At 42.7% G+C, this 15,912-nt stretch overlaps 1 protein-coding gene and 1 long non-coding RNA gene across 20 annotated transcripts in view; one reads left to right on the top strand and one right to left on the bottom strand.

The window, feature by feature from the left end:
• Positions 1–1,973: 1,973 nt before the first annotated feature.
• On the bottom strand, positions 1,974–7,177 carry LOC131920999 (uncharacterized). Of its 2 annotated transcripts, none has more exons than XR_009381818.1 (4): positions 6,707–7,177; positions 2,864–3,023; positions 2,439–2,590; positions 1,974–2,087 (listed from the first exon to the last, which is right to left on the bottom strand). It is a non-coding gene; the product is annotated as an uncharacterized LOC131920999 (long non-coding RNA). The 2 variants fall into 2 exon arrangements; XR_009381819.1 differs by having other exon boundaries at positions 2,439–2,593.
• The window catches only part of Hormad2 (HORMA domain containing 2), a 114,322-nt gene continuing 105,187 nt past the window's right edge, over positions 6,778–15,912 (top strand). Inside the window, exons 1-7 of one of the 18 annotated variants that reach the window (XM_059275573.1) lie at positions 6,914–7,145; positions 7,176–7,277; positions 7,394–7,485; positions 8,803–8,898; positions 9,638–9,693; positions 12,178–12,281; positions 15,025–15,112. In XM_059275573.1, coding sequence (XP_059131556.1) covers positions 15,062–15,112 — 51 coding nt within the window. In that variant the 5' untranslated portion in view covers positions 6,914–7,145; positions 7,176–7,277; positions 7,394–7,485; ... (2 more) ...; positions 12,178–12,281; positions 15,025–15,061. The other 17 variants (XM_059275576.1, XM_059275575.1, XM_059275583.1 and 14 more) reach the window with 17 other exon arrangements.

The raw sequence follows: 15,912 nt of genomic DNA on the forward strand, positions 1-15,912 counted from the left end.
GAGTGAGTTCAAGGCCAGCCTAAGTACCCCAGTGAAACTAGGTCTCAAACAATAAAAGTCAGAGCTGGGAAGATGGCTGAGCTGATAAAGCATTTCTGCACAAGCATGAGGACCTTAGTTCAGATCCCCAACACCACCTAAAAAGCTGGAATGTACCTTGAATCCCAGCACTGGGGAGCTTGAGGCAGGAAGATCCATCCCAGCAGCTTGCTAGCTGGGATGCCTAGTTGAATGGGTGAATACCCTGTATCAAAAGATAAAGGGAAGAGCAGTTGAGGAAGACATCTGACCTCAACCTCTGGCTTCCACATGCACACACACACACACACACACACACACACACACACACCAGAATAAAATACAAAAGTATAAAAGTCCTGGAAATATCACTCTGTGATAAAGTGCTTGCTTTGAATGTGCAAGGCCCTAGGTTTAATCTTTAGAACTGTAAAAACAAACAACTTCCTACAAAATAATAAACAACCAAAATAAGACATTTACGATATTTCTTTTTAAAGATAAATCTTACTATGCCCAATTTGAATACATCCCTGAAAATCACTTGGATAATATTTAGGATTCTTCCAACAACAAAAACATGTCAGTTCAACATGTCTCATGTCTAGGCACTCTTCACGGAACAAGTTATTAGAAAGTACAATAATTCCCGATTCTCCCCTTCTCACCACAGCATAACCTTCCATGCTGGGTCCTGGCAGAAGTGAAGGCAACAAGTCCCTGGCACATTTGAAATCACAGCTCCTGGGGCTGGGAAGGTAGCTTAGTCAGTATGGCGACTGCCACACAAGCACCATCCCCAGAACCCACATAAGAAAATTCAGGAGTGGCGGTGCATGCCTGTAACCCCAATGCTGGAGAGGCAGAGACAGGTGGGTCCCTGAGGCTTGCTGGCCAACCAGCTTAGCCTAACCAGAGAGTCCCAGACCAATGAGAGACCTTGTCTGAATATACAAGGTAGATGGTTCCTGAGGAAGGAGTGACACCTGAGATGGACCACTGGTCTCTGCATACATGTGCACACAAGTGCACACACATGAACACAATTACACATGCATATGCACACAAATGCCCCCATGTGAACACATGAGCATACACAAGCACTAAGAACAGGGCATCCATGGAAAACTAGCTTTCCGGGAAGAAGACTGTCCATCCAGCAAACATCCAAACAACGCCTTTGACCCAGCCTTTTCTTCCCACTGGACAGTGAAGGAGGTGATTCTCCTGTGACGGCTCACGGTTTCAGCTGCTGAGCCTTTTTCTTGGCAGTGAGGAACTGATGTCTGTTTCTCTAATCAGAAAGGATCTTTTAAAAGCCTGCTTCATATTTCTTACACGATTACGTTCAGCCTATGCTACAATCTTAAGAATTTTAAGTCTTAAATTACAGAGCCTCTCAACCGGAGACTACAAATTTAATTATCACTTGTTAAGTGTGTGAATTAAGGAAAGAAGAAAGAATCTCCCAGGGCTGAGGCAGCAATATGGCCTCACTGGAATTCTGGATCACTCTTTGGTAACTGCCATTTTCTATCACTAGTATATATAATATTTGCAGATATTCCCGGTACCAAACATGGAAAGCCAGTTTCAAAACTATTTTCTTATGTGGAACTTTCCATAGTAAGTGATAATCATTAGGAATAATAACATCGTTTTACATGACACCAAAACTTGATACGGAGTGGAAAACAGAACCAAGTAGTCAAATATTTCTATAATGCTGGAGTAGTCAGTGTCTGCCTTGACGTCATTTCTTCTGGGCCCTGAAGCAGGCAGCAGAACAGCCTGTCACTCACAGCCCGTCCCTTCCTGTCCCAGCTCATTAAACCTGGCTTTCCCAGACACATACAATCCACATGGAGAGCTCTATCAGTCAGAAAAATCAGCCCCGAGGGGGCAGGGGTGGATATGCACCTCTGAGCGGGCATGAAGGTCACAATAAATTGCCACTTACACATGAAGCCATGTTTTGTAGGTTGACGGGGTGAGGGCAGAGGGAGCAGGCATCTGTGTTTAGACTTTGCCATCAGGAGTTGGTTTCATATCGACTGGCTTCTCTTTAGCTGCCAGAAGATGAGGAAAGATCAGAAGTTCAGTCAAGTTGGCAATCACAAACACATGTGTGTGTGTCCATATATACATATATGTACAAATCTATACATACATCTCTATATCTATATACATACAGACATATCTGTATCGTGTTCTTTTTCTCTCTCTAAAGGAAACAAATCCCAAGTAAGCTAACAATGTAGTTGGTTTACACGCACAGGCTTCATTCAGAACTTCAGTTCTCTCAATCATTCTGTTTCTCCTTTCTTTAACGTTAAAACTCCTAGGACTTCAGAATCACTTCATAAATCCACCCTCAGCATCGAGGACTCTTGTCCCTTAGAAACCACGGGGCCACTTACCTCGGTTTTCCATCGTCATGACTAAAATGCTCGAGGGAAACAACTTACAAACGTATTCTGGCTCATCATTCCAGCTGTTTGGTGCTTTCGCTTCTTGGCTGGAGGGGAGGTAATGCATCACAGTGAGGACCATACATCTGCTCACCTCCGTGCTGCTGGGAAGGAAAGAGAAGCAGAAGAGGAGCCAAGTCCACCCGACGGTGACCTTCCTTCCTTCCAGCTGTCCTTGCCTCCTAAAAGTTTCAGCACCCCCCAACAGTGTGACAGGCTGGCAACCAAGCCTTTAGTATATGGAGAACATTTAAGATTCAAACCACAGCACTACTGAATGCTCCCACGGAAACCAAAATAAATAACATCCTAACACAGAAATGAGAGGGCTTGAAGGGATACAGCAGGCACAAAAGGACCACATTCAGTTTAACCTTGCCGAGGAGGAGGACAAAGATGAAAGGGGGTTTGTCCACCCAGCTCTGCTCCTAAGCTCCAGTGAGACACTTGAGACTGCAGAGGCGACATTGGGCTTTCAGGAGTATGCTGCTGTCGGCATTGGGAAGAACTCACACCATCTTCTTTCTCCTGGGTCTAAAGTGGTGGGTAAAATGCCTGCTGTTATGGGTGTGAAGTGATCTAGCCATCGCCAAAGAACAGACGGAGGGAATTATATATTCACACTCTCCTAAGATGCCCTTCCTCTGCGAAGCCATTTGGGTTGCCTGAGCGGACGCTTTTCCTCTTTGTCCTGTACCACACACTTCTGCCCCATCACTATACAAACTGTCCTCTGTGTTTCTAATGGGTTTGCAGCTCCCCTTTCTCACGAAACTCCAAACTTCCGAAGCCCAGGGTCGAGTCATCCTCTCCCAGACCCCCACAGCTGACCAGAGTGCTTGCAGAGGAAGGACACACAGCAGTGCCGTAGCAGGACCGGAGGCTGTGGTCATTTCAGGAGTCCTGAGGAAGGCTGGAAGCAAGTGTGGTAAATAACTCACCCCCCATCTGGCAGCCAACCTCTGCCCTCTGTATTTGCTATCACTGCGGTACACTGAGGAGGGAGGCGCCTCCAGAGACGTCCTCTTTGAAGTACATTTTATATTCAATATGATGTCTGCTGTGATTGCCCTCAAATGATACCCAAGGTTAAACTAAATGTGATGTGCAGTTTCAGTCAGTCTAAGTAGCTCCCTGTTGGTAGCTAGCTGCTCTTCCTGTGATACAGTATGCCATCTCATGCCTTGGGAGAGAGTCTAAGACTCCATGTGATTCTGCTAACCAGAGGCAGTGGTGGCGCACGCCTTTAATCCCAGCACTCGGGAGGCAGAGGCAGGTGGATCTCTGTGAGTTCGAGGCCAGCCTGGTCTATAGAGCGAGATCCAGGACAGGCAGAGCTATACAGAGAAACTCTCTCTTAACAACAACAAAAAACAACCAAAAACCCAAACAAACCAAAAACCAAAAACAAACAAACAAACAAAAAACCCAAAACCCTCCTCAGCAGGCAAGGGGCAAGGTTCTGACTAGAGACTAATGGATGAGTCAAATGATACAAAGGTTTCTAAATAGAGAAAGGTTGGCCCGGGAAGTCCTCTCAGATAGGATTCCTCCCCATTCTCCCTCTTACTGTTCTACATGTCATTTTACTCCCAGATGTCAGAACTTTAACAATGGCCAATTTCTGACAAAGATACAAATTCTGAGAATTACACACTTGGCTTTGGAGAGACAATTTCCAGTTTCTATTACCGAAAGGAAAGAAAAGAGAGGAAGAAGCAGAACAGGAAGAGGAGGGGGAGAGGGGGAAGAGGAAAAGGAGGAAGAGAAGAAAAAAAGGAGGAAGAGGAGGAGGAAGAAAGGGAAGAGGAGGGAGAGGAGGGGGAAGAAAGGGAAGAGGAGGGAGAGGAGGGGGAGGAAGGGGAAGAAAGGGAAGAGGAGGAGGAAGAAAGGGAAGAGGAGGAGGAAGAAAGGGAAGAGGAGGGAGAGGAGGGGGAAGAAAGGGAAGAGGAGGGAGAGGAGGAGGAAGAAAGGGAAGAGGAGGGAGAGGAGGGGGAAGAAAGGGAAGAGGAGGGAGAGGAGGAGGAAGAAAGGGAAGAGGAGGGAGAGGAGGGAGAGGAGGAGGAAGAAAGGGAAGAGGAGGGAGAGGAGGGGGAGCAAGTGGCAGGGGAGGCCACAAAACCGTGGGTATCGTACTCCACTCTTGGGTGCCCTGGCTCCTTATCCTAGCGCGGACTTGATCTAAGAGCATCAAGCTCCAGCCTTTAGCAGACAAGAAGCAGGTCCTTGCTGGGATTTCTGTTCGAGGTGTAAGTCAGGCTCACAGAAGAGTAATGAGAAACTAGCTTGACTAGGGACAAGAAAAAGCCTTGAAATGAGAGATGGGAGACAAGGGTTGTGCTTTCGATTTGCTCTGCTAACAAGCCCAGGGGCCGTGAGCAAATACTTAAGCCCTTATCTGTGAAGCCAAGGAGGAGACAGAGATGATCTCTAAGGCTTCCTCGAGCTCCGCCAATTTTAATTATCTTAACATTTTTCCTTAAGTCGGTGATCAGTTCATTCAATTATCTACTTGTATACATTCAATGAACATGAAGCAAGAGGTAAAATGAACATCTCAGGAGTTGATAAGTCAGCGGGAACAAGGCAGGCTTCACCCATCACTCTAGGGACATGTGCTTATTCATCCATTCATGTTCTAAACGAAATCACAAGGAGCCAGCAATGGGAACGAGGAGAAATGTTGAAGACACAATTAGGAAGAGAAGTTATTGTTTCATCTCACTAATGTTGACTTTTATTTTGAGATATGAGGATTTAGCTGAGGGCTACATGCTGAAGAGGCACGTGTTCTACTGAGCTATATACCTACACTGCCTCTTTTCACTATTTATTTATTTACTGGCAGGGCCTTACTTACTAAGCTACTCAGAGTAGTCCTCTTGTCTCAACCTTCCAAATGGCTGAGAATTACAGTCACCAACCACCGCACCGGGCCCACCAATATTTGTCAAGTGCCTACTATTTGCCAGGGACCATACTGAATATTAGGAGATCCTCTGATGACACTTGTTATCTCATGTACATTCTAGATAGAAAGAACAGGTTAATAAAGAAATGAACCCATATTAAGTTCTGTGAAGAAAACAGAATAATAAGAGTGAGAAAAAAGTAACTGTGAATACGATAGTGGAAAGGCAAGGAGGAAGGTCTTTGAACATGGTGGTGGTTGGGCTGAGCTCAGCTTTTCAGTTGAGAGACTGGCCTGTGGACAAGTCTGTGGGGCATTTTCTTGACTGATGTGGGAGGGCTCAGCCCACTGTAGGTGGTGCCACCCCTGGGTAGGCTGTCTTGGGTTGTGTAAGAAAGCAAGCTGAGCAGGCCTGAGGCAGCAAGCCAGTAAGCAGCATTCCTCTGCGCTCTCTGCTTATCCTGCCTCTAGGTTCCTGCTCTGCTTGAGTTCCTGATTTCACTTCAAGATGGAGTGTAAGCTGTATGGTGAACACACCTTTTCTTCCTCCAAGTTGCTTTTGGTAAGGATGTCTGTATTTCAGCAACAGAGAACAAATTAAGACAGACAGCCAGCATGGAGAAGAGTCTAATGTTCCAGCCAGGAAGCAAATTAATTTTGGGACTGGAAAGGGCTGTGGTTGGAACTTAAAAAGAAAACAAAAAGTTATTTCTGGAAGGTACAAGATCCAAGCAGAACTGAATTGAAAGTGATTTTGCTCCCGAGGGGGGCCGCTGGCAATCTAGAAACCATCTAGATTGGTGAGAGGGGTACTAACTGCTGCTGAGGCGAGAAAAATCCTGACTATTTTAACCCAGATGGTGGTTTACTCATTACGTTTTAAACTCGTGTTCTCAATAACCTAATTTTTTCCTTTCCCGTGGGGATAAAATAAGAAATGTCAAGTATTTCACTCACTTATGGCCTTGGGAAATCCCACCGCAGAGGTTTAAGGAACTTCAGATAGCTCTGGAAAGCTATCTTCATAGTACACATACAGGAAAGGATCTGGGGAGCCTCCGGTGAAGATAAGCGCGAAGTAAGGTTAATACAGCCATGTTTTAGTCGCACAATTAAACACTAATGTAAAGAAGACCACAGTGGAGTCCCAGGGAAGACGGAAAAGACGCCTTCCAGGACTGCGAAGCTCCGCTCTCTGTCGAGTCCAGGCCTTCCCAAGCTCTAGCCAGGGGCACCAGCTTCGCCCTCAGACCTCAGGGAACGATGGTCAGGGGTCCTGGCGGGCATCAGCCCCACCCTGACTCACCTCGGTGGGCGTCCCCGAGCAGAAGCCCCGCCCCCTCACTCAGCCCTTCCTGTGGTCCCTCGAGGCCTCCTGGAGCTCCCCACGTGTTCTTCAGGGCCCTAGAATGCGGCCCCGCCCACAGCCGAGGGGGGTGGGCGGTCTCCAGGCCTATTTTGCATATTCATGAGGCGGAGCAAGGCAAGCCGCGGGAGGTAAGCCTTGGAGAGCTCTTCCTGAAGAGGCGCCTGTGGCCTCATTGACTATTCATAAGCCCGAGGGGCGGGCTTTTCCTAGTGAAAGCCGTTGGCGTCGACTGGCTGAGGTGAAGGCGGAGGAGGAGGCCGAGGAGAAGGAGACTGAGGTGAAGGAGGCTGAGGAGAAGGCTGAGGAGAAGTAGACTGAGGAGAAGGCCGAGGTGAAGGAGGCCAGGGTGAAGGAGGCCGAGGAGAAGGAGACTGAGGTGAAGGAGGCTGAGGAGAAGTAGGCCGAGGAGAAGGAGGCTGAGGAGAAGTAGGCCGAGGTGAAGGAGGCCGAGGAGAAGGCTGAGGAGGAGGAGGCCGAGGAGGAGGAGGCCGAGGAGAAGGAGGCCGAGGTGAAGACCCAGGCGGAAGCCTCCACTGCCCGCACCCAGGGTCCTTGGAGGAAGGCGTTCGGGTGGGGTTCTGTGGTTTTCGTGTTCCAACTTCTCTGTTGTTCTTTTTACTTGAGAGCTTTGATTTGAAAGTATTTCGTGGAAGTTGAAAGTCCTCTGAGGAGAAGGATAGTCGTGGCCCCGAGAGGAGGAGGACTGGAAGCCTCAGGTAACACGGTTTCCTACCCTGGATGATGAAAGATTTCACACATTAAAAACAAGAGGAGGTGATGTGTGGTAGGGAGAAATGGACTGGTAAACCTTGAATTTCTACCATTTTTAATAACTCTTCTTTGTTTTAATTGGAACTGGAGACTAAGTTAAATAAACTAGACTCAGAAAGATAAATGCCGTGTTTTCTCTCATACTGGAATCTAGAGTTAAATTTACACATACATGATGTGAGCATTAAATGGACTGTGCAGTACATCGTCAGCTCACCTAGTGAAAGCAAAGTGTAAGTGTGGTCCTTGCCCCTCTAAGGGTGTTAGATTTCATTGGGATGATAAGCTAATTTCCCCTTCATCAGACCATAAATCTCTTGGGGCAAGGACCATGTTTTACTTCTTGTAATCTTGTGTTTTGCCTGGAACATTGCAATTGCACAGTGAATGTTGAATGAATGGATAATGGAAACAGCATGAAAAAAGATATTTTAAAAAGCAAAGAGCATGAACAAATGCCCAGTTAATATAGTGGGAACCACTTAGTCTGAGTAAGCATGAAGTAGCAGAATTATCAGGGACAAATGGAATGTGTTAAAATGGTGGCTAGTAATTTATTGAAGCAAGCTCTGCAAAAGGTTGAGCAGCGAGAACTTTGGCAAACCAGAGTCTCTTTCTGATCTTCAGTTTCTTTCATTGTTTTATATTTTTACATTTTGCTTTCTTTCACCTCTCTGCTCTCCATGTGTGTTTTCACACACCTTGAAATGCATGTGATGTACATTTGAAGGTCATATATCAATGTCTGCTGTTTTTATTTTTTAATGTTTTTATTTGTATTATTATTATTTAACTTGTATGGGTGTTTGCCTTCATGTATGTATGTGGGTGCCTGGTGCCTACAGAGACCAGAAGGGAACATCAGATTCCCTGAGTCTGGGGTTATAGATGATTGTGAGCTGCCATATGGGTTCTAGGAATTGAACCTGGGTCTTCTGAAAGAACAGTCAGTGCTCTTAACCTCTGAGCCATCTCTTCAGCCCTTCTACCTTATTCTTTTGAGATAGGCTTTCTCATTGAATCTGAACCCTAGTTGGCTAAAATGGCTGGCTAGCAAGCCCCAAATACATTTTTATCTCTGCCTCCCACAGCTGAGATTACAGGTGCACAGCACTATGCCATGAGCCATCTCCCCAGTCTCTGTTTTATGTTTTAATCTTTATTTAATTTATATTCATATATGGCATGAGATTTAGGTTGAACCCTTGTCCTGTTCCTCCATCCTGTCGTCATTCCCTCCTGTGGTTGTTCTCTTGTTCCAGCACCAATTTTTGAAGAAACTAGCCTTCTTGCAGCAGGCAGGAGAGCATGACACTAAAGCAGTAGTCAAGACGTGCATCTTGATCTACAAACCCAAGGTAGAGGGGGAAGAGGAAGAGGGGAGAGAGGGAGCAGAGGGAGGGGAGGAAGAGGGGGGAGAGGGAGAAGGAAGAGGAGAGGGAGGGGGAGGAGAGGGAGGGAAAGAGGGAGAAGGAGGAGGGAGGGGGAGAGGGAAAGGGAAGACTAGAGCATGAGTTTAAGAGAGTGAAACAGATCACATGAGACAGCAAGAGAGCAAGTTCTGGGAAAGGTGTGGATATGGGAAACCTCAGAAAGCCCAACCCCCAGTGACAAACCTCCTCCAATAAGGTCCTACCTCCTGATCCTTCCCAAAGAGTTCCATCAACTAGGAACCAAGCTTTTAAATATATGAGCCTATGGTGGCCATTCTCACCCAAACTATCACAGATAATGAATCAAAACACATCAGGGGTGTTCTCTGAGAGAGGATGGTCTCTGGGCTTGTGTGTTCAAGAATTAATCGGGTTGTACTTTGAACAGCTGTTCAAAGAGAGAGAAACAGCAATAACAGAATAATTAGAAGTTAAAAGGATTTTGTCTCTTTTGAAAAATCATTTGGGTCTTTTTGCCTTCTTGAAATCAGCTCCTTCTAACCCCAGAAAGAGGCTACAATGTTTAGAAACAAGGCAGTAAGTCAACAACTAGGGAGGCACTAATAGTATTTCATGTACATAAAGTGAAACCAAAGGAGAATTTCATTTGGGGAGTCACTGTTGTGGTACTCCTTAATTGTGTGTCCAACTTCTTGTGTTTTAGGTTCTGAGTAAACCAATGACTTCTTAGGATCTTGGTTTCCTAATCTACAAAGATAGGTATTTGAAATAGATGTTCTCTAACTTTAAATTTTATGATTTTTTTCTGGAACATTAATTCTTTTTCTAAAATATGTATTTTGTGTATATGTGCATGTGTCTGAGTTTATGCACACATTTGTTTGGATGCCTGTGGAAGCTGGAAGAGGGCATAAGGGCTCCTTGGATCTGGAGTTAGAACATGCAGTTGTGTGAGCTTGCGGCCACAGTATTTAAACTCATGACTGTGCAATAAGCACTCTTAACTGCTGAGCCATCTCTCTAGCCACTTAGACCTAAACTCTTTTTGTTCCCATAGTGTTTCTTCATCGAGTCAATAGATATTGAGCACCAATTTTGTTCCAGAACTGTATGATTCTAAGGATTAAAAATTCATCTAAATAAGACACAAAAGTCACAGATTATGTGATTTAACTTTTGTCCACAATATGCAAATCAATAGAGATGAAAAGTAGGTTAAAATCTAAGTATATTGGCACATGATTGAAATCCCAGCACTTAGGAGGCTGAGGCAGGAGGATCATGAATTTGAGGCCTGCCTAGGTTACTTGATAAGACCCTGCTTCCAAAGCAGAATAAGTATATTAGTGGTTTCCAGTGGTTGATAGAAGCCAAGAATGGGAGTGATTGCTAACAGACATGGGGGTTCTTTTAGAGGTAATTAATTAGATAGTGTTGATGGTTACATGACTTGGTAAATACACTAAAACCCTTTGAATTGCACTTTTAAAAACCTTTAAAGCTGGGCTGTGGTGGTGCACGCCTTTAATCCTAGCACTTGGGAGGCAAAGGTGAGTGGATCTCTGTGAGTTCAAGGCCAGCCTGGTCTACAAAGTGAGTTTCAGGATTGCCAGGGCTACACACAGAGAAACCCTGTCTTGAAAAAAACCAAACCAAACCAACCAACCAACAAACAAAAAAACCCTTAAAAATACCAAGCACTTGGCAGAAGTGGTAGTGGAAATCAGGGCATTGTGTCTTGAGAAACTAAACTATCTTAAGTAGATAAATAAGACTTTAAGTAGAAGAGGATGTTTCTGACCAGGAGAGTATTGCCAAAGCCTGAAAACCAGGGAGAGAAGAGGTAAACTATATACAAATGGCTGGTGCATAAAAATACAAGGGAAATGACTGAAGATGTTAGGGAGGCACGAACCAGGCAGATCTTAACCATGGAAAAGAATTTTTCTGAGGGTAGTGGGAGAGCTATGTAAATACTTGAGTTTGGAAATAATATGTAATCAAGTTTGTAATTAGAAAAGTCTGGATGCAGTATGAAACACAGAATAGAGATGGCTGAGTACAGCAACAGGTAGATGACTGGTTGGAGTAATTCAGGCGGAAGATAAGGCTGATCCGATCTAAAGTAGAGGTGACAGGCCCAGTGTAGTGGTACACACTTGTAATCCCAGCACTTGAGAAAAGGAGGCAGCAGAATCACCTCAAGTTCAAGGCTATTTGGGCTACATAGCAAGTTCCAGGAAGTTGGAGCCATGTAGTGAGAGCCTATCAAAACAACAGTGGGGCCTGGAGAGATGGTTCTGTGATTAAGAGCACTGGCTGCTCTTCCAGAGGACCCGGGTTCAATTCTCAGCAACTGCATGGTAGCTTACAACTGTCTGTAACTCCAGTTTCAGGGGATCTAACACCCTCACACCAATGCACATTAAGTAAAATTAAATAAATTATTAAAAAAACCGACAACAAGAGTAGTAGCATCAACACTAACAACAAAAGAAGACCCCCCCCCAAAAAAAATAGAAATTGACAACAATGTGGAGAAAGTGAATAGTTGACAAATTTGAGAACTACTAAGTTGACTGAACAAAGAAATAAGAAAGAAGGCAGAGTTGAGTCATACATTTTCAGATTGAGTGATTTAAGTATTTGATGATGTCATTCGCTAGGAAATAAGTTTGAGGGGAAAGAATTGACATTTGGATGTGCTAAGAACATCAAAATGGGAATTGTCAAATGGACAGAATTATAGGTCAATAATCCAGAGTGACCTGGGCTGGGAATATACATATAAAATTATTAGAATAGGAGTAGTAATTGAGATAATGCGAGTATATTTGTTTGTAATAGAAGACACTAGGACAGAAGCTTGAGGAATACCAAGATGGCAGGAAGAAAATAGGAGAAAAGACTGGAGGACAGTGGAAGGGGCTGAGTCTGGAGAAACACTCGAGGGGAGACTACTGCATTAGACTAGTAGGTGTTTTGGTTTTAAAGCAAACATGCTTTGTTACGCTTAGTGAAGTATATGTCAAAAAGTGTTCCAAGTAACGTATTAATTTAATACGTTTAACTTGAAATAACTGTGGGATAGTCACTGTTACATTTTTTGTTGTGCAGATGGAGAAATTGAGGCATATATCTTGTCCAAGGTTACATAGAGAATTGCACACTGAGATGGGATCTTAGGCAGTTTTGTTTTAGAAAGTCCATGTGTTTCACTCCTGTCCTATGTTACTATTCCAGATGTACACTGAACAAGACCTGAAAAGTTGGATCTATGTTTATGTTTACAAAAAAGAAATCAGACTGCGGAGGAATTAATTTAACCAGAGTTATACAACTATTAGGTAGTAGAATCCAAATTTGAACACAGATTTCTTAATTCCAAAGACTCTTTCTTTCTTTCTTTCTTTTTTTGTTTTTGAGACAGGGTTTCTCTGTGTAGCTTTGGAGCCTGTCCTGGATCTCACTCTGTAGACCAGGGTGGCCTCGAACTCACTGAGATCCTCCTGCCTCTGCCTTCCAAGTGCTGGGATTAAGGGCGTGTGCCACCACCACTGGGCCCAAAGTCTATTTCTGCTAGATTGTACTGTTGGTTACTTTTTCTTATATATCCATTTGTGTTGTATAAAATTTAATTTTACTTGTTTTATAAAATTTTTTTCCTTTCTCAGATGCGATAGCCCTGGATTATTGGTTTTCAGGGATATTAATTTAATCTGGGCCATTCATATATTCTAAAAATACAGGTACATAATAGTGCGTGGTGATCTAATAAACTGATGGCTGTTTGTAGTCTTGATTCTCTAGACATTCCATGAGAAATATATTATAATCATAAATAAATTGTCTAAAATCCTACCAATATAGAAAGTGCTTTAAAAAATATTATTACTCGTATTTATTGCTTCCCTTGTAGGAGGTTATATTCTACTGAGTTAGAACTGGAACTTAAGCCCCTATACCTACCTTTCTTTTCCTTCCTTCTTTCTTTTTTTAAAAGATATATTTATTTATGTGTATGAGTGCTCTATTTCCATGTATGCATACATGATATTATAAACAGTTGGGAGCCATTATGTGGGTACAGGAATTGAACCCTGGCCCTCTGAAAGAGCAGCCAGTGCCCTTAAAAATGCTGAGGCATCTCTCAAGCCTGCCTTCCTTATTTCTTAAAATGTAAGGGAGGCAACAGATGTGCTGGGTCAGATTGACAGTTACATTCTGAAGACAACAAAAGAAGACAGCATTTAAGAACTACTCAGGAACCATTAGATCAATTTCAGTCTATATAAAAATATTGTAGTAGTGTCCCCTAGTGCTGTTTTGAAGAAATAATTTAAGAGAAATTCAATGGTATCTGCTTATAGTCTCTATCACCACCTTGTGGCACTGTCTTAAATACTTCTAACCTTTTGCAAAAATCTTCCAGAATCTTGCCTTAGTTGCTATTATAACAGGTAACAGATTGCCCTGGGTGAGCCAGAGTGGAATTTCTTTAAATGGTTATTACAAATAAGACCCCGATTGAAATAACATTAAGGCCTTCAGAAAGAAAATGGAAGATTTATTTTAAAAAAATTCCACTGAAGCAAAAAAGGTGAAAAGTATACTTTTAATACATAACTTTTAAAACTTTTTAAAAAGGTAATTTAGTCTTTGAGTATAATTTTGGGTTTTCCCCCAACTCTGTCAACTTTTTAATTGTGATCTATTATGCATAATGTTAAACTAATCATGTCAGCCATTCTCAATGTATAATCTAGTAATGTTCAGTGTTATGTAACATGGTAAATGTGCCAACCATTTACCATTTCCAAAACATTTCATCATAGTGAATAGAAACTATTGAACTCCGTTCCTCCTATCCCCACCCCAGCCCTGATAACCTCTGTTCTACTTTTTGTCTGCGTATGTTTGCCAAATTATTGTAGATATTCATATGTGAGAGCATATATTTGTCCTTCTGTACTTTGCTTTTTTTTTAAACATAGTATTGTGCTTGCAGAGGTTCATTTACATTGTGTCATGCTACCAAAATTTCATCCTTTTCTAAAGTTTGAGTAGCCCTTATGTATGTATGTATGTATCATATTTTTGTTTATCCATTCATCTACCTCCCCCCCTTTTAAAGATGAGAACTTGCTACATTGTTCAGGCTGACCTCAAACTCCTGGGCTCAGATGATTGCCTTGCCTTAGCTCCCAGGGTAGCTGGACCTGGCTGTTTGTCCATTTGTCTGTTGACAGACATTTGGATTGTTTCCACCTTTTGGCTGTGATGAAGAATGCCGCTATGAGAATTGATGTACAAGTTTTTGAGGCCCTCCCTGCTTCTTCCCGTCCTTGGTCATTTCTTTAGGCTGTATACTTAGAAGTGGTAATGCTGACTACTAGGTAATTTGTTTAAGAATTTGAGGACCTTCATCCTGTTTTCCACAGTGACTGGGCTGCTTTACACCTGAGCCGGCGGTGCATAAGGGTTTAATTCTCCGCCTCTTTGCTAACACTTACTCTTTTCCTTTTTTCAATGGGTTTTGAGTTTATAAACAAATCAGAAGTTAATCTAAGAAATGTTTTTGAGCCCAGGTATACCCAAGGACAGTTAAGGGAATGAGATATATTGTTGAGTCTTTAGGGGACTTATAACTTATTTGTCTTCTGAGAATGTGTTTATGAATGAATAAATCTTACAAATTTTTTTGGGTGGCTGAAAAATTAATACAAAGACTTCATACCAGATTTAGAAGAAGCTTGTAGTGAAAACTTACATGGTTGTTAAGATTACTTGCCAAAATTACCGTTAATTTATATAGTTCTCATTTGGAAAATTCAAAATACGAATTTTTATAATTCATATTCATTTTTATAATTTTTGATAGGGCCAGGTGGAACTATTTTAGCTTCATTCTCCCTTTGTGTTTTCAAAATTGAGCTTGGTAAATTTCTCATGAAACAGGACAGTCTGGGAAATAGTCTATTCTTAACCTTACTTGACTTTAAGTTTTGACTTTAGAATTCAGTTCCATCTTTGGAAAGACAAGATAGGAAGTATTATGTCAGGCCAAATCTCTAATGAATTTTTTAACAGGTTAGAACTGTTGAAAGAACCCTGACTCAGTCTCACGATGACCACTGCTCAGCTCTCCCGTGACACCAGAACACTAAAGGCATCTAAGGTATTTGTTAAGAGTTCAAAGAAAAATCAATGACCATTTAGTGAGTTACTTAATTTGAAATTTCCTTAGCAGCAGTTTTATCAGTTAATTGGCACATAATACTCTGAGAAAGTATGTCTATGTTTTAATGCCTGATGGACTGGGGATATTCAGAAAATTAAGACCAATTACAGAGTTACTTACTGGGTGCTTGTTTCATGTTTACTAGAGTAAAAGAAATCAGAAACAAAGAGCTGTTTAAAGAGAATGGTCCTTTGTTAGACATCTACTTCCTGAAGCAATTAGGAAACTTGTGATGTAATTTTCAGAACTAAAGAGAGCACTGAGAGAAGCTTTGATGCTAAGAATCTGGGGGAGAATGTGTTAGTCACTTCCTGTGTGGTGACAACATATGAGATAATAAATTTAAGAGGAAGAAGCATTTATTTTGGCTCACAGTTTCAGAAGTTGATTCTATTGGTTTTTGACTCAGTTTCAAGGCAGAACATCATGGGGACCCACTGGGCAAAAATACAGTAGAGCAAATTGGCACACTGTGGTGGCCAGGAACAGGAGTGGGGGTGGGAGGAGACATACTTGACAATCTAATGTCATCCCATTAGATTCTACTGCCTAAAAGTTCTACCATCTCTCAATAGTACAACAGGTTGATGACCATGTCTTCAACTTTGGGGGGCATTTACGATTCAGACACAACAGGCTACAGTATGTCAGGCCAAGAAACATTGCTGGATTTACCCAGGCTAGTTCAGCATATCCCAGAATAGTCATTAATTCATCATTTATTTATTTAGGTTCAA

This window comes from Peromyscus eremicus, chromosome 10 (assembly GCF_949786415.1).
Source record: "Peromyscus eremicus chromosome 10, PerEre_H2_v1, whole genome shotgun sequence".
NCBI lineage: Eukaryota > Metazoa > Chordata > Mammalia > Rodentia > Cricetidae > Peromyscus > Peromyscus eremicus.